This window comes from Ziziphus jujuba, chromosome 9, assembly GCF_031755915.1.
Source record: "Ziziphus jujuba cultivar Dongzao chromosome 9, ASM3175591v1".
In the NCBI taxonomy this organism is placed as follows: domain Eukaryota; kingdom Viridiplantae; phylum Streptophyta; class Magnoliopsida; order Rosales; family Rhamnaceae; genus Ziziphus; species Ziziphus jujuba.
This window is the reverse complement of record NC_083387.1, coordinates 23,353,804-23,377,503: the sequence shown is the minus strand read 5'-3', so window position 1 is coordinate 23,377,503 and position 23,700 is coordinate 23,353,804. Positions and strand designations below refer to the sequence as shown.

General features: G+C 33.4%; 2 protein-coding genes across 3 annotated transcripts; both read left to right on the top strand.

Moving 5' to 3' along the window:
• Window positions 1-1,469: 1,469 nt before the first annotated feature.
• LOC107427580 (uncharacterized) lies at window positions 1,470-15,315 on the top strand. 2 transcript variants are annotated; one of them, XM_016037966.4, is made up of 11 exons: window positions 1,470-1,832; window positions 2,435-4,088; window positions 4,419-5,846; window positions 6,056-6,438; window positions 6,920-8,625; window positions 9,785-10,220; window positions 11,637-11,799; window positions 13,101-13,204; window positions 14,377-14,468; window positions 14,554-14,648; window positions 14,716-15,315. In XM_016037966.4, exons 1-10 carry the CDS (start codon window positions 1,558-1,560, stop codon window positions 14,628-14,630), a joined length of 6,318 nt encoding a protein of 2,105 aa, XP_015893452.3. In that variant the 5' UTR covers window positions 1,470-1,557; the 3' UTR covers window positions 14,631-14,648; window positions 14,716-15,315. The 2 variants fall into 2 exon arrangements, with proteins under 2 accessions (XP_015893452.3, XP_015893451.3); XM_016037965.4 differs by having other exon boundaries at window positions 1,471-1,832; window positions 14,738-15,315.
• Window positions 15,316-22,650: 7,335 nt separating this feature from the next.
• On the top strand, window positions 22,651-23,240 carry LOC107427567 (uncharacterized). Its single transcript, XM_016037953.4, has one exon. The coding sequence runs from the start codon at window positions 22,708-22,710 to the stop codon at window positions 23,098-23,100; it is 393 nt and encodes a 130-aa protein (XP_015893439.1). The 5' UTR covers window positions 22,651-22,707; the 3' UTR covers window positions 23,101-23,240.
• The last annotated feature ends 460 nt before the right edge of the window (window positions 23,241-23,700 follow it).

Below are 23,700 nucleotides of genomic sequence, written 5' to 3'. Positions count from 1 at the left end.
AAAAAAAAATTTTTTTATCTCTTTTTTTTAATAATAAAAAAGATGAATTTTTGTCAGTTTAGTTATTTATAAATAAAACAGAAGTGATACTTTATTTAGGGAGCGTTCCCCAAACAGTAATTTTTTACAAAGACTTCTAACAAATAATCTAGATTTTTTATTTTTTATTAATCTAGTTTTATAGTATATATTTGATATTTTAAAAAACTCTTAAATTTCTCATATACATATCCATATACATTTTTATCTGTCAAAATAATATCTCTTTTTCCTAATTAAACTCCAACTATTTGTCTTTCTCTTTAATTCCCACGAGAACATAAATCGAAGGATGGTTCACTTCTTCTTTAGCTACGTTATTTTCTTTTGAACAGTTCACTTTGCTTTTTGGAAAAAAAAAAAAAATGCCGATGTAATTTAAACCACATTTTATACATATTAAAAAAAAAAAAAAAAAAAAACTAAACCACAAAATACAATTGTGGGGTTCGTGTTTTATAAACAAGCCCGTGATCTTTTTACCTTAAACTGATTAAAATGGCTAGAAACAATGGCGAAGATATTAGGTTTTTTTTTTTTTTTTTTTTTTTTTTCATATGGGCAACAAAATTAAAAGTATTCTAAGAACAAAACTAATAAAAGTTTTTAAAGAATAAAACTAAGCTTAATTTGAAATTGTGGCCATTGTTTATTGCATCCGGATGCCATCAATATGATGAGAGTAAATATTAAATTTCAAGTTTCAATATGTAGATTTACATAGCAAGCTTAAATTTCTATTTGATAATATAGAGTCCAATTTTCAAAGTAGAGGAATAAAAATTAATAAAGGAATTGAAGGAAAACTTCAGTTTAATATATATATATTTTTTCCAAAAAAATTTAGTATAGTATCAACTACTTATATTATGAACATTGTAGTATATCTATCAAAATAGTATTTTTTTTTCTATCAAAACGATAAAAATATAATCCTTTTAAGGTTGATTTTTAATTTGAATGCATATTATTTTGGATCTTTATAATCGATAATCATATATAATTGGGACTTAAAGAGGGGAAAAAATGATTGGGAGCTTAATTAAGAAAGATAGATATTTGATTCGATAGTCTTAAGTTATTTAAGTATTAAATAGAAAGGATATTTGAATATATGTGTGTATATATATATATAAGATTTAAAAGTATTTAAAAAAAATATATACCATTAGATTAGATTAGATTAGATTAATAAAAAATCTAAATTTTTATTTAAATACAATCTCATAAAACTTTGAATTTATTCAAATTTTTTTTTTTTTTGGGGTTATTTTTTACACAATGGCCAAGCTTTTACGCGGGAAATTAGAAATTTTATAATTTTCTAAATATTTAAAAATTAAAATAAAAAGGAAATAAAAAACAAGTTGTGCAGGACCTTTTTACAATACGACGACGTAGAACTGGACTCGACTTCCGGACGTATCAGAAATCACATCTAAAACCCTATTTTACTGTTAACACCTAAAACCCCCTTCCTCTTGGAAAATCACAAACGAATCTTTCGAAGTAACGAGAATGGCGGATTCAGGAGCAAAGGTTAAAGAGAAACGAACGAAGAAGACGAACAAAAAGAGAAAGCAAAAAATCAATGAAGAAACTGAAAGATCTTCCAAAACGCAGCGTATTAGTTTCTCAGAGGAAGGGAGTGAACCACAAGAAATGGAAGAAGAGGAACAAGCTCAAAAGTCGGGGCAGAGAGAACTGAACCAGAACCTCGACGAAGAAGGTTGTCCATGGAGGAACCTGCAGCTAATACTATCACTCCAGGACAAAGACCTCGATCTTCAAAAGTCAGTTTATTCTCTTTTATCATTTTTTTCATTTTTTTTTTTTAATGGAGGTTTTGCTTTCCTCTGTTTGTGCGTCGAGAAAATATTGTTGTTCTGATTGATAAGATTGAGGTTCAAGACATGCTTAATTCTCTTCTTTCTGGAGGATGAAATGCTGACTCCGGAACAGGAAATAATATGCTGTTTGTTTGCATAATTTGTTGCTCTCTGATTTAGATACATTGCTTAATTCATATGTATATTTTTTTCACGTACAATCTTCTCAGCAGCCAAACAAAGTGCTAAAGTTTTTCAGAAACAAGTACTTTTTGTTCAGAGTGAATGCTGGCTTTTGTACTTATGTTTTTCATCTAAATATATTACCTTTTTTTTTTCTTTTTTTTTTTGTGAAAAAAAACCTTTTGAAATATTATGATTTGAAGTTACTGATTTTGATGGATGCTTGTTTAATTTGTGAGAGGAAATCTGTACATTTTGAATCCTAAACTAGATACTATTCAGATTACATCCTAAACTAGATACTATTCAGATTACATTCCTCCTTAAAGCCTTCAAATGGAACATTTAATGACTTTTTGAAAACAATTGGAATTTTGATGCAGGAAAGTAGAGCTAGCCTTTCATTTTGTGACTTCGAGGAGGAAAGAAGGCAATGATGCCACCCGCGATTGTGAAACTGTAAAAATGTCACGGCTAATAATTTTTCTTAATGATTGGATCCAGTCATTGTTGGTCTCTTCAGAAAAGAAAATAAGGGTTGGCGAAGAAAAACCTCATGATAATACGTATTTGGATTTCAGATGTTGGAAGATTTTTAAATTCTGCTTGGAGGAGTCTTTGAACTTACATGTTTCTTTAAGTTATTCAAGGAATCTTTTGCGGTCTATTTCTTCAATTGCCAAAAATGCGTTGTCTGAATTGGACAATAAATCTTCTTGTCCAGAAGAATTATATTTTGTTGGTGAACGATTTGAATTGTACAGTACTGTGCTTGATTGCATGTCTTTGGTGTTCTCATCCCATGGTGGTTTGTCAAATGAAAATTTAGACCTTTGGGTTTCAACTATGAATCCAGTGCTTGAGCTTGCTCACAAAATTAGTGCTGAAAACCTTTATGGTGGGAATGCAGGTGTTTATGTCCTGCAGTTTTCGTGCTTAATCTTTGAGCCATTTGCCAAGTTTTTAAGGGCGCACCCTACTAGGAAAACTGGATTTCAAGATTTTGTTGATAAACTTCTTGAACCTCTGTTGCATCTATTAGGCATCTTGCATATCAAGACAGATGGATGTAATCCTACTTGGACTAGAAATCTATTGAAGCTAGTTGAAGACGTCTTGTCTGATGGGTTGTTTCATCCAGTCCACATTGATGGATTTTTGAGCTTACATAGTACAGAAAAATATGTTGTATCCCATGATGGGGAGTTTAGAGACTCCAAAACAGTAATTAAGAGTTATCATAGACACCTTTTTGATAAACTGGAAAGAATTACGGCTGCGAAAAAAGAATTAGCAGCATATAGCATTGGAGAACTGTTTCACTTGTTTGTTGATCGAGTTAAAAAACCAAAAGGAGCTTTAGGGATGTCCAGAAATGCCAACACGATGGCAAAATCTGAAGGTTCAAAACAGTTGGAAGATAATTGGTTGGGTCACACGTCTAAGATGTTTTCAGAAAGTAGCAATGTGCCACCGGACAATAGTTATTGCCTAAATTCTTTAAGTGCAGAAAGAAGAAAGGCACTTTTTGATTTCTTTGTAGTGATTATGGAGCCTCTTTTATGTGAGATTCATGGTTATCTTCAAGCTGATCTTGAATTTGGACCTGTATTGTCAGATGTTCATTGCACACTCAAATCAATTACCAACTTGCTTGCCAGCTTTATGCATGGAAAGGTATACATGAGAACAGAGGACAACACCGAGGGAGCTTGCTTAAATTTCTTGAAGAAGGTTTATGACATGATTATATCAATGTCCTCCAGATTAATCAAATCATCCAAATATTATGTCAATAACAGGAAAGAGAGGGATATATTAACATTGTTAGCCAATGAAATACTTGATACTATAGGTTTTCTTTTGGAAATCGAATATGAGGTTATAGAGAATGATCTGGTAAGCTTATGGCTCATGATGTTTTCTTATCTAGCCATTGGACTCACTTCGACTGATGGCCTGAATAATTGCTCACTGTCTTCTAAGATAACAAACCTTGGATGCCAATTGTTTAATCTATATAGCCAACTTCGCCAGGTTAGCAAAAGCTCATTGGTCATATTTTATTTGAATGCAATTTAAGTTCATTATTAATTTACGTACAAGTAAAAACATATATAGGTACATGTTATAACCATATGAAAGCTGTTTCAAAACCAACTATTTATGAGTTCTCTCTTTTAGATTTTTTTTTTTTTTTTTGACGATTTCTTATGAACACTTAAGTGTCACAGATCAATCATGGGTCTCTACTGTTATTTTTGTTCCGCTAATACTAATTTTTCTCTCTCTAAAGGGTACATGAATTCTTGTTGGACTGGTAATTGTTTATGGTAATTTAAGCCCAGTTCTCATTAATTAATGCAGGTGAATAATACAATTTTCACACTGTGCAAAGCAATAAGGCTATCACATGGTGGTAGTGGTGAAACTGATTATGCTAGATTCTTGACTTCCTTACATGGTGAAGTTTATGCAAAATCGGTTGGGATGCTTTTATGCTCGCATGAATTTAAGATTGCCATTCATAGAGCTGTTAAATCCATACCAGAAGGGCAAGCAAGTGGGTGCCTTAGGCAGTTGACAAGGGATATGTCAGAAGCTCTTGAATGGATGAAAGAAAGTTGTTCACTGATTGATGAAAAAGAATTTGGTGAACAGGTTTTACAAAGTCGCTTGCTGGGGTTTTCTCCGGAAGCTGAACTTTTGGGAAGAGGGTTGTCTGAACTGTATGTCTTAGTGCTAGGGTCTTTAACTGTTACAGCGGGTAATAGTAACCTTGTTGGAGTTTCTATAAAGGACCTTGTTACTCTGCTTTGTCCTTACATGAGTACACTAGTTGGAGCACAGCCAGATGCTGTCAATGAGTTCCTCTTTTCTGTCACGGGAAAAACATTTGACAATGATCTTGGAAATAGAACTGATTTGCAGAGCTTTGTATTTTCAACCCACTGGGTCTTTGTCTTTTTCTTTCAGTTGTATATGTCCTGTCGAATCTTATATAGGCAAGCAGCCAGCCTCGTGCCTCCAGATTCATCAAGAAAGATGTCAGCAGCTATGGGGGAATCATTCACTGCATACTCAGGTAGAGATTGGATGCAGAGTACTGATTGGACAGACGATAGCTACTTTTCTTGGTTTTCACAAACATCAGCTTCTCTTCTTGATATTATTCAATTATTATCAAACATCTATCTTCAAAAGAGTGCTGCAGATTGTTCTCCATTGATATATACAATGCATGCTATGTCTCTTCAGAGGCTTGTTGATTTGAACAGGAAGATAAAGTCTTTTGAGTATTTGCTGCAAAGTTATGATAATCTGCTGCAAAGCGGGTTGCTTGATGATGCCAGCTTGTCACGGTATAATAAAAGAAGCAAAAAGCTGAGAAGTATAATCTCAGTTTTGAGGCAAGAGGCAGTAGACCTTACTGCTTTTATGATGGGGCACCTATCATTAGTTAAGGAGACTTCTGATGATTTAACTTGTGAGGAAGCTTCTGCCCTCAAAAGTGATGAATGGGATTTGGGTGTTTCTGCTGTGAACAATAAATCATTGCCTGCTGCAATTTGGTGGATAGTTTGCCAAAATATCGATGTTTGGTGCACTCATGCTGATAGAAAAAAGTTGAAGATGTTCCTTTCTCTCTTAATCCATACTTCTCTTCCATATGGAAAAAGCAGTTTTAGAGAGGTTGGAAAGTGGAACCTCCACGAACATAGCCAACTGAAGCAAGTTACCGTGCATCAAATCTCTACAGAACTCTTTGACGACTCCATTCTGTATGAAAAAAGAGTGAGTTACTATCATAGACTAGAATTTTTTCCCTATCATATGCACACACATAGACAGAGATTTATACTCATAAACACTTTTATTTGTTTGAATTTGTCTTATTTCTATGTTTGTTTTGTTTGCCTCTTGAGTATGATGTTTAAATCCTCTTGATTGAGTTATCAAGGAAAATATTGGATGTGGGAATTTACTTTTGTCTCTTGTATCAGTTTGTCCGCAAACATTTTGTCCCAAGGTTTTGCCGTGTATTGGAGAAATCTGCATTATTGCTTATTGGTAATTTTGGTGGAAATGTTGATTTCAAATCATCACCTAATTGGTCAGAGGTTTTATCTGCCCTAGAGAACCCATCGGTGGTCGTTTCCAGCAATCAGCATGTTAATTGTGATTGCTTTTCTGCAATAAAAACAACAACTGGTTCTTCTGATAAGTTGCTGACGCAAAGTTGCAAGGAACCAAAATCCTTGCCCTTTCCTAGCATGAAATTTACAGCTTGTCAGAGCTTGCTTAGTCTTTTGAGTTGGATGCCAAAAGGGTATTTTGGTTCAAGATCATTTTCACTTCTAGTGACATGTATTCTCAACCTTGAAAGGTATGTTCTTTATTCCTATATAAATTAATTTTGACAGTATAATTTGTTGCTATGGTTCCCTAGCCTAGATGGTGATTATTGCTTTAAAAAATAACTTCTCCACTAGTAGGTTCCCTACCTTTTCACATCTTTCAAGGCAAGGCTTATTTTGGAAAATTGAAGAGCAGTTATAACTGAAATTGAAATTTGTTGGGTTGAGTTGTGAAATTTCACAGGGAAAATTTAACACATGGCTGTTGAACTACTTTACACATACACAACTTGTTATAACCTTTTCTTTTAAATATGTCTTCGAATATGTTATGATAATTTATTCCGTCTGTGTGCTCTTTTTCTCCAACCAACCTTGTGAATGCTTGTCCTTTGCAAAATATTGTATCATGATATGTGGTTTTGTTTCTGATTTGAAGTTCTATGCTGAAGCATAATCTTGGAAACTATCAAATATTTTATAAATATGATTTATTCCTGTGTGTTTCAGGTGTGTTATTGGTTGCATATTGGATTGCCAGAATAAGTTATGCTCTCATGACTATTATGAGCTCTGCAGATTGTTTGTTTCTTGCCGGAAGGCCTTGAAATGTATAATTGTCACTTCTTGTGAGAGGCCAGAAACCTGTGATACCTCACTAACTTCTGTATTTTTTGACGATTCACTTCCTGCTTTATGGCTTTTCAAGTCACTGTATGCAGTTGTTGGTATCCAAGAGTTACTTCCAAAAGATGATTATTGTAAAGTTGATGATATGATCTTTACCTTGATGGATCAGACATTATATGTACTATTGACATTGAACAAATATCATTTTAGTTATGCCCCTCATTTCTTTAAATATGCACTGAACCATTGTAAAGAGCAAGATAATGCTAAACCTGTTCATGAAGAGGAAAATTTAATGGAAACAGATCCACTCTTTGATTCCTCTGATTATATTGAAGCCAGGAAAAGTGCATCCCTTGTTCCTAAGAGTTTGAGGGAACAGATGGAAATCTTTCTTATTACTTTGAAGAATGCCCTTGGTAGTAACAAAGTCAGTTATGCTACCAGTGTTTTGGATTTGAATAAGTTTTCTTCTATAGTTTCTTGCTTTAGTGGGGTCTTATGGGGTGTAGTATCTGTTGTGAAACAAACAGACACAAGAGATGGTGACATTAAAATACAATCAGAACATGAACCTGTCTCTGAAATCAACCTTTGTATAAATGTATTTGCTGAATTTTCTAGTCTTCTCATATATGTGTTGCTTTTTGAGGATGATAAACTGTGCAGAAGTTTATCTGATGCTCGAAAACTTCAAAAGTCAAGCTGCTATATTTCATGGGGTAAACAGCTGTGCAGTACTGGCGAGGCAATAACTTGCATATCATCATCTGATGCTAATAATGACTCTAGAGTTAGTAATGTTGCTTGGAAATGGCCCCCGTTGAAAGATGCAAACACTGGTGGCAGTTTTCAGGCTGAAGATGATCCATTTGAGCTCGAATCTTTAAATAAGACTTTGTTGAAGAGCTTGCTGAAAGGTGATAATCCTGAAACAGCATTTTTACTGAGGCAGTTATTAATTGCTTCTTCAGCTATTTGGAGGCTGCATATGCATATCAATAGTGCTCCCTTGTCATCTGGCTTGATGCAAATTTATATAGGAATTTCACAGGTCTTGTTATCGGAATTTGTGAACATGAATCAGGTGCCACAACCTTTTTGTTTTGTTTGGTTAGATGGTATTCTGAAGTTTCTAGAAGAGTTAGGGAGTCATTTTCCTTCAACCAATCCTATGTTGTCCAGAAATTTGTATGTCAAGATGGTAGAGCTACAATTAGGGGCTATAGGAAAATGCATAACTGTCCAAGGAAAAAGAGCTACTCTTGCATCTCATGAGGCGGAAGCAAGCACCAAGATGCTACAAGGTCATGTTGGATTATCTGATGCATCTCTTAATTGCCTGCCATACTGCTTGGATGAATTTAAAGCTAGGTTGAGATTGTCATTCTCAGTATTCATAAAGAAACCATCAGAGTTTTATCTTTTATCGGCAATACAAGCTATAGAAAGAGCATTGGTAGGTGTACGGGAAATTTACACAATGATTTATGATGTATACATTGGAAGTGCAGATGGGGGCAAGGTTTCCTCAACTGTTGCAGCTGGCATTGATTGCTTGGATTTGCTTCTGGAATTTGCTTCAGGTAATATTATATCAGTACATTTATTGATGAGATATTTAAATTGATAGAAATCAGGTGGCTTTATTGCTAAATCTTTTTGGCCTGGCCAGCTATTCTGAGTAGCTTTATTTGTTTATTGGAACTCTTTTGCTGTTGCTTTGGGAACTAATCCCTCATTCCCTCTTAACCCAAGGGTAAAATTCTACACATTTCTGACTTTCCTGTTTTAGACTTGCATGAGAAATTCTATTGTATTTCAAGGCTTGGGCTGTTAATGAGACAACCGTATGTTATTCCATATTGGACACTACACTAGTGGTATCTAGAATTCTCTTGACCTTCATCTCATGTTGCATTAAAAAGTTTTAACCATATTCCTGTGCTATTTGTTGCACTTAAAACTCTTAAAACTCTGAGTATTTTGTTTTCTTATCTTCATTTGCACACTGATGAACTTTAAACGACATATAGGCTGGACTTTTTCCAAAAATTCTCGTTTCCTTAGATCTTTTATCGCCCCTCTTTTTAGATCTTCTCAATATGATAATTGACACAGATAACTAGGAGGGCATTGATTATGCCCTGTAGGGTTGTATCAGAAAATAATCAATGAATTTTTTAAGTTTTTATGCTTCTCTGAGCTGCTTAAAGAAAGAAGTCTTGTTCCTTGATGTTATTCTTTTAATCTAGTTCCGTTTTGGAGATGATACGAATGTGATATTAAGAGAGTTTCAGGACATGGTTACTTCTTTACAAACAATTAAGTGACTTCTGACCTGCTTGTGCCGTCTGTAATGTTAACACTTTTTTCTTACAACTTTGTTTTAGTTTAAATATTGCAAAATCTTGCAACACTCTTATTTGCTATAGGAAATAGGAATGGTCGCCATGGACAACTTCCTGCCATCATTCTTTCTTACTTCTAGTAAATTTTTATAATAAGTCTGCTTGTATGGATCTGTTCCTACTTGAGATATATTCTCTTTATACCGCACTGTTAGCCATGTTAAAGGAAATACAACAGAAGAGTATATGATATAAGAAAAATCCATTATAATAATTAACTGTTTTACTTATATGTGATTATTGCACCATTATTTCTCCTTTTTTTCATACGTTAAGTACATTCCACCTTAGTTTCCTGCTACATGCTCTTTCTGATCATCTATTTTCTTTTTAGGACGCAAACGTTTGAGTGTAGTTAAGAGACATATTCAGAGCTTACTTGCAAGTGTATTCAACATAATTCTGCACTTGCAGAGTCCGTTAATTTTCTATGAGAGGTGTAGTGAAGGTAATACTGATCCAGATCCGGGAGCAGTTATTCTTATGGGTGTTGAGGTACTGACAAGAATTTCTGGAAAACATGCTCTGTTCCAAATGGAGGCTTGGCATGTGGCACAAGCTTTGCGTATTCCTGCAACACTTTTTCAAGATTTTCATCAACTTAAACTTTCTAAAGCTTCTGTTCTGTGTGATACCTCCATGATTTCAAGTGACAGTGTCTCTGATCCAGCAGCTAGTATGCAGCTTAATGATGTAGATAGGAAATTCTCACTTGACCTATTTGCTGCTTGCTGCCGATTGTTATACACTGTCATGAAGCATCACAAAAGGTATGTTATATTCTTTATTTATTTATTTATTTTTTTAGTCTTAAGATTCTTGTTTGTTAAGTGTTTGTAAATTTTGTTGTAGATTCTTACCTCCAAAACTTCCAAATCATTTTTGTAATTTGCTTTGCTTACAAAGCTTGAGAAGGTCTATAGCTCTACAGACTTCTGGAAAATGATACCATATGAGAGTGGTAAAATGAAATTGTTTCCTGTAATTTTATATCTGCTTATGATATTAGATGACTATGTTTTCTATAGCTTCTAGTGTGCCCAGCATCAACTCTTGCTCTAGTTTTCCCATTAGAATTCTATTGTTGTCATTTATCAAATAGCACATAGATGACTTCTTATCCTGTTTATGTTGACTCAATCATTTTAAATCTAGAAACGGTGAACATGGCAACCAAAACCATTATGCTCTCTAACCTTATCGCTACACATGGAAATCCTTCCTCGTGGATGTAAAATTTTAATGTGTTGCTGCAGTGTGGCTCTTTTAATCTTGAACATTGTAATTGTTAACAAAATTCGAGTGCTTTTATTAGTTATTATATGATTGAAAGATGGAAGTTCGTTGGATATGCATTTACCAAAAGCAGTTTTCTTTGTTGTAATGTGTTTTTAACCTTAGTTATGTTGAAATTTTACAATGTGTTAATTGGACAATTCACATGTTTGGCCTTTAAACTTGGGATTGAGGTTTTCCTAAAGGTAGATGCAACCATCAATAGCATGTGGATACGGAAATAATTTCTTACTGTCCTGGATGGTAGGGACTTGTGAGCTAATACCTTGATGACATTATTCAAAGTGTTAATTTGATGATGAACTGTTTTTATTTCTTTTCTACCATTATTTTTTTTAAGCGTGCAATACAATGCATGTTTTCTTCAGGCTTCGTGTGGTTTAAGAAAAGTTTTCTTTTGGATATACAAATCAATGCATTTATTATTATGTTTGTTTCTTTGGAAAATATTCCCATGTCATTGTGCTCCTAGCTTTTAGATGGGGTACCAGTCCCTTTTTTTGTTTATTAGTTTTAAAATTACCTTTCAATTTTGGGTAAACGTTCTATCTTTACTACTTCCTGTTACTGGTCACTACTAGTTGAGTATTTAGCTTTCTAATTTTTGTCAAAACAATAATGAACATTCATCTTTATTGCATTATATGAAGGCTTCAAGAATTTAGGTTGCTGTAGTAGCTGAAGTTATGTATTTTAATCAAGCATTTAGGTTGCTGTAGTAGCTGAAGTTATGTATTTTAAGTTAATTAAATTTCTTGGTAATCATGTTTTATGCACATTGAATTTATTAATTTTCTTTTTATATTTGCTCACTGGGCGCGTTATCTTTTCTTCTTTTGTTTTTTGGATTTTCATTCACAATTAAAATGACCAATCTGCAATGATTCTAGTGTATGTGAGCAGTGCATTGCTCTACTTGAAGCTTCTGTACTTGTTCTTCTTCATTCTTTGGAGACGATGGATGCTGATTCAGTGGTAAGAACTGGTTACTTCTCATGGAAAGTGGAAGAGGGAGTAAAATGTGCTTATTGTCTGCGAAGGATTTATGAAGAGGTGGGTGCTTTTTAAGTAATGCTGCATAAACTCTTGTCAGTTTCTCATACATAATAGTTGATAATGCCTCCTTTGAGTTTGTGAGTCGTGTTGGTTGACATGGTAGACATGATCAAGGGCTCCATATGTTTTGCCACCTTAACAGTCAAGTTTAAGCATATAGGAGCTCTTTGTTTATTGGATTGATTTTAGAATAAGTTAATCTGCTGACCTTCAAAGGAAGATGCCCTGCAAAGAGTTGTTTATGGGGCTTAAAAGGTAATGTTATAAAATTAGAACACTAAACTTTCAGAAACAGGGGTCACCCTAATTCGAGCATAGGATCAAGCAAACAATGTAGATGTTACCATGTTAAGTTACTTTAAATCCAAAAGGTTAAAAATGATAGGAAGTGAACTCGACAATGTATATCATGCTAACAGAAACACTAAAATTATCCCTAGGAGATTGTCAAAAACCAGCCACATTAGACCCCAAATGATAGAATTTGTGGATTTTTTTTTTTTTCTTTTTTGGGATAAGAAACAACCTTTCATTGATAGGAAATCAATAGAAAAGGTAAAGTGGAGGATAAGAAATCCTCAAAGAACAAAACAGTAAAATTAAGATAATAACAAAGACTTATAAACACAACAACCACCTCTGACACCTTTCCAATTTAGAACAACCAAAGAAATAAGATCTTCCCAATTTTGAACAATTCAAAGTTTTCACTTTGTCTTGGAATTTGTGGAATTAATATGACAAATCTGTTAAAAGAATATTTCTGAATTGCATAGAAAACAGGTAAATCATATCAATTATATAAATTTGTTGATGTACAGTAATGGAAAATCGTATTTGGTAATTTGTGAACTACAAAACTTTGTCATGTTCTTAATTCTACCGTATGTCCATTTAGCTTGTTTGCTTCTCCATGTTATTGACTTGCACCAATTAGAAAATTCCTTGAGATGGATTTTATAAAATGCCATGAACGATGAATGATTAATGCATGGGAATTTTTGGCCCTTGTTTTGTGTTGTAAAAAAATCATTTGCATCCGAACCTTCCTGTTTTCCATTTTGGGCTTTTTTTTTTTTTTTTTTTTTTTTCTTTTTTTCTTTTTTGCCTTCCCTTTCTTTGTATTGTATTCGCTTAAGTTCCAGAAGGACTTAAAAAGGAGAAAAGAGAGAGAAAAGCTTCAGCTACTTTAGAAACTCAGGCCTCATTTGATTGTACTATTTGAGAGGATATGCTAATCTTGTCATGGAAATGCTAATCATGATTTTGTCTCTTTTTTATCCATCTTCATTGAGCAGGTAAGACATTCAAAGGATGTATTCGGTCAGCATGGTTCTCAAATTTTATCTAGTTACATTTGGGTTTATTCAGGATTTGGCCCCCTTAAAACTGGCATCAAAAGGTAATTTGTGACATTTCATGCACTATTTTAATATTGTTACTTGTATTTTTGTTATAACTTACTATACTAGAATTTGGGGTTTGCTTTCTTTTCAGATTACTTCATTACCCAATTCAGATTGTCCATTCCAATATTGTTCTATTCCAAAATGTTTTCAATAATGCATGCCTATCTTTTTCTCATTTCCTTGCCTGGAAGTGCTAGATCTGAAGTGAAGGGCGGAGTTATTAGGGCTAGCCTAGAAGTTATTTAAAATATTTTTCTCTTTTTCTAACCTAGAAGCATTCTATCAAATTATAATTTGCGCTTTCTCTCTAAGAGTACCTCAAAAAGTAATTTTTTGGCAAAATAATATTACTTTCTGTTCACTCAAAAAGAAAGTAAGTATTTTGTTCAGAAGAAAAAGTGTTGAAGGTACGAGAAGGATTAGAGATTTGCGGATTCTGAGTTCAAAAATTAACATCCCAAAAGGAAAGGATATCTGATTTGGGATAATGAACTGTAGTTTCGAATCTTGCCAAACTAAATTTTAGTTTCTTTTGAGGATTTCTCTTCCTCTTTAATTCTCGGTAATGTGTTCTTTTTATTAAGTGAAGTTTTCTCTAAAAGAAAGATCTTTCCAGGCCAACAAACAAGGAAAAAGGCAACAAATAGTTCAGCAAAAAATATTTTATAATGTATCAAAAAAGGGTTATCTGGTAGAATTAGGGTAGAAGTATAACGAATTAAAAACATGACTAAATGACATGTAAGTTTTCTTATTTGAATGATTTGTAATCTACTTTCTTATGGAAATTCAATGGATTGTCTAACCCATCTACTATTACAATTAATCTAGATTTTCCATTTCCCCTTTTTCCCATTCTAACACAGACTTGATGTTGTTGAACAAGCCAAGCAGAGATAAAGAAAGTTGTAGGACCCTAGTTCAATAGATTAAGATGTCGAACCCCACATCCCTTCGCTTCCCCCTTATCTATCCAATAACTCTGTCTTTTCTTCTTACCAAACTTTGTTAAAGAGTGGACTGCCATATGAGACATGGAATTGGTAAATTACAGTTGAGGAAACTAATTACAGTCCACGAATGTAGAGGGAATTTTGACAATCCTGAGGTAGGAAGGTATATTTCTTGCTTGCATAGGAGGAACTAAGATATTGGATGTTTGCAGGGAAATTGATGAAGCTCTGAGACCAGGTGTATATGCTTTACTAGATGTTTGCTCAGCAGATGATCTTCAATATCTTCACACTGTATTTGGAGGTAAGCAGTTTTGACATGATGACTAAAGGTGTGACTCCAAGAGCAGATTTGAATTGCATCTCACAATTTCTTCTTCTATCTGTAGAGGGTCCTTGCAGAAATACTCTGGCCACTTTGCAACATGATTACAAGCTCCATTTCCAGTATGAAGGGAAAGTTTAATCCGTGTTTATTCTTCAGGTGGGAAATCTTAATTGTGAATTGCCTATTACTATAATATATTGCTAATGATCATAACATTTTGTAGTGATTGCTTTGCTGTCCTTTAGGATGACAAATTGTGATGTCCTAATGGAAGAAAGATTCATCTGTCAGTCATCATATCGGACAATGCCTTTGGGAACTTAGTTTAGCTGTACCCCAAATCTTAAATCATACACCTAAATGATTGATCATTTAAGTAATCTCGCTGACGGTGGCTTTCCTCAAAATTCTGCAATTCCAAGTCTAAATGAGGGTAGAATTCAAGCATATGCTTCTCAAAATCCAATCAGTGGCACAGGCAAGCGAACCAATTGCAAGCTTTGCCTCTTGGTGCAATTACAGAATTTAAGGACCTGAATGAAAAATGACATAATCTTATCTGCCTTTCCAGGATTGAGTGCCATGTTTCGTTGCCACTCAGGCTTCATGGTAACCTTAAGAAGACCGCAAAGAGAAGCTGGTACTTTCCTTGCTTTTCCCTGTCAGCCAGTGATAAAATCCGCTCTATGGTGATCTTCAATTTATGCGTACCTTCTAACATCTCTTCTGTCTTGTAAGATGTATTTGCATCCGTAATATCCACCAGCAGGACTGTACACTAACTAAAATATACAAGTGAGAATCCAATCAGTTGTGTCCTTGACATGTTGCATCGTTGCTCATTTTCATTGTTCATCGCAATTAGCAAATTATACAAAAAGGACCAGATAAGAAAGCTTATGAGTTGGCCCTTCAGTATTGAGCCGAAGTGCATATGTACGTGCATCACAACAATGCTAACATCTAATTGGTATGTAATCCTAGACAAAATTTTCACAGAAATTTTGGAAAGTGTCTATTAAACTATTATTTTTTAACTTTTTTTATCAAAAATTTTAGAAATAGTATTGTTGTTTAATAAAAGTTTAATAAATTAATTATCAAAAGATATAGATATTTGTAAATGTCAATCATATGATGATGTTTAGTATTTTTGCAAATAGCTAAATTGGATTCAGGCAAAAGATTGATATATATATATATATATATATATTTTTTTTTTTTTTGGTGACTGGTAAAAGATTGATATTGAGCAACTGCACATCATATATCAATTGAAATAAGTAAACTATACAATAGGAAATAATTATTAGTATGCATGTCAATTGAAAGATTCATAATAAAATTAGAGAACAATAGTTTTATTTTGCCGGTAACTTTCTTGTCTTTATAATAGGAAATAAATGTTAGAATATATTCCTACATGTCAATTGAAAGATTCGCAGCACAATAAAAGAACAATAATTTTTTCTTTTTGTTTTTCTTTTGCTAAAGCAACTTTTTTGATAGGTTCTTTATCTTTTAAATGCCTTTTAAAAAGATAAAAATATAAAATTCACATTAAACAAACAGTTTGAGAGTCACATCAAATAAGTTTACCTAATCCATTTTTCTCATATTTGTTTTCAAAGTCATGTAGAGCAAGTCTGCCTAACCCTTTTTTTCTTTTTCTTTTTTATTTTCTTTGCATTTTTTTAATTAATTATAGTATATGTAATTATAACCACCGGTGCTTATTATAAACCATTAAAAGAAATATAATATTCATGCAATATTTATTAAAAGTGCGGAGTCGTTTGAACGTGGATGTAGAAACGTATTATCAGTAGTATCGCACTGGATTAACATATGAATAAGCAGATGACATTGTTAAAATGATCAAAATAATTCTCTATAGTTTATCCCAAAAAAAAAAAAGATTCCATATGGTTTATTTATTTATTTTTTTTGCTGAAATCCTGATAGTTTAATGTATAGTTTAACGACACATTCGTATTATTAACTACAATAATACACCAATTCCAAAAAAAATATATATATATATACGAAATAAACGCATCCTTTTTTTTTTTCCCAATTTATTTATTTATTTATTTTTCATCTGTATGCTGTCTGCTATAGCTAATTGAAATAGCATTAAAACTGATTTTGCATTTTTTTTTCCCCCACTTCAACTTGATGTTTTTCTACCATGTCATTGGATTTATTGTATTTTAATATTGTTTAATTTCAAAATGTTGCAATCTAGAACCTCAGTTTTAAAATCCACCAACCATATTGGATTCTTTATTTTTAATTTCATGCACATGGAACCTTTTTATAAACCTAACAATTATGGGTTTTAACCTCTAATTGTGACATTTCCCTAATTGATTTCTTAGATTGGCTTTAACCTTGTAAGTCAACCAGATTGTGCGCATTGTGCAACTCCAATTTTATCCCACTGATACAATAAAACCCTGTTTGTCTGGTCCTTGCGGATTCCATTTTCTGTTTTTATACATGGATTTCTCTTTTTCTTGGTTAATTAACATTCCAAGCAAACTAAAAGTAAATTACCCAATTACTACCTGGGCAGTTCTCATTTTCAAGTGAGATTGCTTCTCGAGGAGTTTGATCAATCCGGCCCGTTAATCATTTTATTTCAAAGCCATATTACTAAATGCCTGGTTATTACATTTCAGTGCAAATTTCCTGAAAAACAGGTTGGTAAGGTCCCAAATATATGAGTCAATGCCTAATCATTATAAATAAACTATTACCAAAAAATAAAACAAGAGAAGAAAAAAGTACGAAGTATTGTAGGTGGTCCCTCACATAATTTGGTCTGTTATTGTTAGTAAACATAAACTATTAGGAAGGTAAACAATACTTGACAGCTCAACCTCAACCACCAAGTGCTCAATGCCCTTAAGTAGACATAGTCCTTGTGTATTCAAACCTATACTCCTGATTTGCACCAAATTTAAGAAAAAGTACTCTCAAGAAAAAAAGGGTCTTGATGGGACATCGTCCATGCAAAGGAAATGGAGGCCCCCCTTTAATACCAGTTCTGGTGATATTTGCAGTAGTTGGAGTATTGATGATCATACGAGGGTTCTTCTCAGCTTTGCCAAAGATTGAGTTTGAACCAACTGTCTTGCGGATAAATTGGGGGTTTATAGTCGTACCAGTGGTGTTGATAGTAATTGTGTATTGGATTTCCTGCAAGGGACCGCCTTGTGGCAGGGGTCGGTGCTGTGGCAAGAAACCCTGCCGGTGTGGCCACTTTTGATTATGCTATTACTTGATAATCCTGGTTTGTTCAATAATAACTATTCAGTAATATAGTAATTTTATGTGTGGTTTTTATATGAGTAATTACTTGTATCGTACTCAGTAGTTACTTATATGGTTTTATGGGAGTTGATACATGTAAAAATATAATGATTATTCTCCATTCCTTGTGATTTTCCTTTCTTGTTTGTTTAATTACGTTTGAAGAATGAGACTATATATGTTTTCACATTTATCTATGTAGTTAGACATAACAAGCAAATTACATTGATAAATAGACAAATCAAACCAAATCAAATCAAATTCCAGGCCTGTTCTGCTATTGTTTTTACCTATTCCTTTGAATTGACTCTCTAGAGAGAAACCAATACAGATTTTGCATTTATAAAAATGGACTTATTGACATTTTTATGGTTCATTTGCTGCTAACTTATCTCCTGCTATGATGACATTAAGTGCGACCCAATATCTTGTGTAGTAAAGATTTAAAGCGAAAATATTCTGCCATTCATTTGGCTGCAGCCCAAGTGAAACCAGGTATCTAATCCCGAATTTCTGCCATTCATTTTGACTTGAAATTGCAGAGGATTGAGATGTGCCTCAGAATTTCAGGAACAAAAAGGTTTAATCAAGAAAGGGCTTGCTTGATTAACTACAGGAAATATATACACAATAAACATGTCTTCTATAACTAAATGAAATGGCAATAAGACATTTATTTTTGGCTTCAATTTGATGTTTTCCTATCAATGGATTAGGTTGCCATTGACTTTTAAGTCAACCAAATTGCACGCACTGTGTAAGTCCAATTTCATCCACTGATACAGTAAAGCTCTGCTTGTCTGGTCCTTGCAGATTCCTTTTTTTTGTTGTTTTTTCTACTTGGATTTCTCTGTTTTGGTAGAAGCAAACTTAAAGTAAATTACCCAATTCCTTAAAATAATGCATAGCCAGCCAAGCAAATACCCAAAGGAATTAACTACAAGGTGTGGCACAGTTGGCAGACGTAACTTCAATGTTAGGGGTTCCCAAGGGCAGCGCCTTGTGCCCAAGCCCAAGCCCAAGCCCAATCGGGGAATAATCCCTGAGAACAGGTTAATAAGGTCCCAAAAATTTAGTCAATCTTAGTCATCATAAGTAAATTGCATATAATTAAAAAAAGCAATAATTTTCTCTTTATGAAGTTGTGATTATTGACAAAATAGTGGTAGAACAACAAAGCCACTATGTAAAGCCTAATGCTAGCTAGTAAGCACTAGAACAATGTGGATGTAATTAGAGGCTATGGAATATTAAGAAAGTAAAATTAAATTAGGACAAACAAACATCACGGACTATGGATTATCCATTTCTCTTTTTGATTCCTTCATCAACTAAGGATTATCTTTTTTTTTTTGGGCCAAACAAAACAATGGATTAGCCTTGAAGTATTATAGGTGGTCCCTCACATAATTTGGTCTCTTAGAGTTACTATACATATCCTTTTAAGATGGCAAACAAAGCTTGATAGCTCAACCTCAACCACCGAGTGCTCAAAACCCCCCTAAAGTAGAAACGGTGCTTGTGTGGTGGAGATAACGTTTGGAATTGATCTTTCTCATTCAATTTTTCTTTTTCTTTTTTCTTTGGGCTCAAAATTTCCAACTCTTCCTTAAATTTTTCTACTCTTGAATCCTGATTTGCACAAAATTTAAGAAAAAGGAATATCAAGAAAAAGGGTGTTGATGGGATACTGTGCATGTAGAAGAAATGAAAGCAGCTCTTTATTATCAGTTCTGCTGATATTGGCAGTAGTTGCGTTATTGATGATCATACCATGGTTCCTTTCATTTTTGCCAGTGCCGAGGTTTGAACCCACTGTGGTGCATATAAACTGGGGGCTTATAGTCATACCACTGCTCTTGCTAGCAATTGTGCATTGGCTTTCCTCCATGGGATCACGGCCATGTGAGCCTCCTCCGCCTTATTTCGGATGTCGCTGCTATCCCAAGAAGCCCTGCTGGTGTGGCCGCTTTTGATTATGTTGTTACTTTGATCTTGGTTTGTTCAATAATCTATTCAGTACAGTAATTTATGCGGCTTTATGAGAGGTGATATACTAGTTACTTATATCATATTTATATTGGGTTGTTCTACATGTATGTCTATATATATATATATATATATATATGAATGATTTTTATCCATTCCCTTTTGATTTATTTTTTTTCTTGTTTCTTTAATTAGATTTGAAGAATGAGACTATTTATATATTATACATATTGCAAGTGGCATTGATAAATAGACCGCTCAAATCAAATTTCAGACCAATTCTCTGGAGAAAACCAATCTAGATTAACATTTGTAGAAATGGACTTATTGACATTTTTTATGGGTCATTTGTTGCTAACTGTCTCCTCTGCTATGATGATATTAAGTATGACCCAATTGAAATTCTGTGTAGTAAAAATTTCCAAGCTCAAATATTCTGCCATTCGTTTGTTTGCCGCCCAAGTGAGGTGAAGACTCCAATCCTAAATTTCTGCCCATTCATTTGGCTTGAAATCGCAGAGGATGGAGATGTGCCTCAGAATTTCTGGATAAAAAGGTCTAATTAAGAAAGGGCTTGCTTGATTCATTGGTTCTTGCCTAGCACTAAACTAGCTATGAATGCTTTGTCCATTAACTTAGAAGACTGAATAATTTACAATGTTATAGATGCCACAGACCTAACTTATTTACGCACAAAAACATCATTCATTCATTCATTCATTGTTTGGTCTATTCTTACACCAGCTTTCAACCATGGCAATTATGAATTAATGGAGACAATCTGCCTCTACCTTCATGTTCTTGGTGTGAGTCAAAGGAGATTCCTATTGGGACCACAAGAGTAATGACTGGATTGAAATTTTATGCTATGGGGTAAAATGTTACAGTATTTTGCAATCAAACATTCTTTTTTTTTTTTCTTTTTTTTTTCTGTATTTTGTGATTGAAAATGAAATGTTCAGTATTTTGCAAAGGAATATTTATCAAAGAATTTCTTTGTTATCATGAAGCTAAATAATCTGATAATCTTCGACCAATAAAGATAGAATATATCTTCGACCATATAGAAGATTTTATTTATCTATATATATATATATATATAGATAGATAAAAGAATATAGAAAGAAATTCAAATGAAAGAAAAAAAATATTAGAAAGAAATTTTGATAGCCAAAAAAAAAATAAAGACTTTTATATTAACAGTCCACCGATGTCTTTTGGATTTTTTTTTTTTTTTTTTTTTTTTGGGTAAGAGACCACCAATGTATTGGATTTGGACCATTTGATCCTCATGATGCTTCTTGTTTTGGATGTGGAGCATAGGTCATTTGGGCCTCAATGACTTTGTATCATGGGCTATATGCTACTTTCCATAATATTGAATATCATAGGTCATGGTCGACAATTGCCCTCTAAATTCAAAAGCACTCTCAATCATGGACAAGCTACATCAGGTCAGGTCATTGAATAAAAGATTGATCAGCCATTGCGTGGAAAGGTATGTTCCCTAGAGCTTTCACAAAGATGTAGTTCTGAACTTGTGATCACAAACCCCCTAGCTCCTGTTCCTCAGGGGACAGCTTGATAGTAGAGTTAGAATATCTGTTTGTATGGTTTTATTACGCCTTATACTTGAAAAAGTCTTTATGTTTTCAATTTGTAGAGCAAAACCTTGACAATAAAGCTAAAATTATTAACCATTGAAGTTTCAAAATGATTTGTCATTATTTTAGTAGTGAAAGATCCAAACTAATTATAAATAATTGTATCTTAAAGATATAATTGAAACTCTATATAAACCAATAACACAATAATATAACCTTTTTTTTTTTTTCAAACAGTTTTAAAAATTTCATACCTATATCATTATCGAATTCATAATAGTGAAATATGTCGGTTGGGATGATTGTTCAGAAGAACTGCAAATCTAGTGCAGAGAAGTAGAGAATACTTGGCAGCTTGGGAACAACCAATTAAAAAGCCTCACCTATCATGCATCATGTAATTACAGGTGGCCCATGTCAGCTCACTTATTGTCCAAAACATAATATATATATATATATATATATATATTTTTTTTCCTTCCACTTTTTAAATTTCATCTTCATCTTGCTAGGTTATCTGAATCTCCAATTTTTTCAAACTTTTGAAAGTGTCTCTAAAGTGCAAACCACCAAAACATTGTACCACCAGACGTGGATGCCATGTCCTATAAAAATTGGACAATTTGCGTTAAATAAGAAGCAAGTGCAACTTTAATCATTATCACCAAAACTTTTTTTATTTATATAAATAAAGCATCTTTACTAAAAAAAAAAAAAAATTCTCATTCTTCCCTCTATATCTTTTGCCTCAATTTACTGAAAAAAAAAAAAAAAAATTATCGATTTCCATTTCTTTTCCATCTAAAATATTTATGAATCGATTACAATTCAAGATATATGTATTATGATAATCTTTTTTTTTTTTGGCTATGCCCCAGGCATCCCCTCCTTCCCCTCCAAGACTCGAACCCAACGTCTACTGGCCGGGCTGTGGTGTGCTAACCACTGAGCTCTCACGCGAGTCCTTATCTAGGATTTCTTTATCTAGGATTTCTTCCACTCCGCATATAAGTCGGTCAAAAACGAAGTTAGCACTCAAGGACAAAAAGTAAAAGAAACATTTTTAATTCTCCATTTTTCTGGGGGTGTATATTATATAATTTTTGTGGTTATCAACCCCAAGAAAGCAGTCATATATACCAATAAAAAAGTTCATGGATGAGAATCACCATATACAACTTAGTATAATGGTTTTGGATACACCTAATCAAACACCATATGGTTCTAGCTATAAATACAAATAGCTTTCAATTCCTATCGACCTCTTTGAAACTGTGCTAGATAAGGCCAACCAAGAATTAAAAATGGCCTACGGAAGAAGAAGCACAACAACCTCAATCTTAGAGGTTTTTTCTCTAAATCCTTTGCCATACCCAGTTCTTCTAATTCTAGCAGTGACTTCAATATTTCTAGGCATATCATGGTACATGTCCCTTGAGTCTACCGTCGAAACTGCTGGACAAGAAATAAGTTGGGTACTATTTGTCGTGCCTATTTTGCTACTATTAATCGCTCGTTGGGTGTCAACTATGGAATATCCAGGCGATCTCTTTGGCATGTCACCATGGGATCGGCGCCGCCGGACCCACCATATTCCGTCCGAGGGGAGCTCTCCATGGGGTGTAGCTGCTGTGATTGTGCTCTTGCTTGTTTTGTTGCAGTACCAATCTATCTTCCGTGATAGTTGGTTGATATAAATATTTATACTTTACTATGCATATCATATCATATCATATCATATATATTAATATTGTGAATATTCTTTTTTTGATTTTATAGTTTGTTTGTCACGGATGTTTTATATAAATATTTGTTTCTATTTTTGGTTTTATAAGAACTGGGTTTCCTTTTTTTTTTTTTTTTTCTTCCCCTCGTTTTTTTTTTTTTTTTGAGTTTTCTACCGAACAAAAATTATGTATGCAGATAAATATTCGTGTAAAATTCTTTTTTTTTTTTTTTTTGTCCGTAAACATTGAAAAGTAATTTATTTAATATAAAAATTCAAAATAAGTTATTTTCTATCTGAAAAAAAAATATATATATATATATTAAGGACAAGCTCTTTTACTTAAAGACAACACTCAAAACATATTTACGGTTACTTGATTAAGTAACTTCACCATATTCTCATATATTTTCTTGGCATGGTGGAAGGGTTAAAGACAAAATTTGACATATTATATGCAAATTTTACCCTAAGAAAGTGAGGACCTATACTTTTTGGTTTATGTAATTCTGGGAAAGGTAAAGGAAATATTGAGGATTAATTACTAATAGCTAGTTGCTTTTGCCTCTCT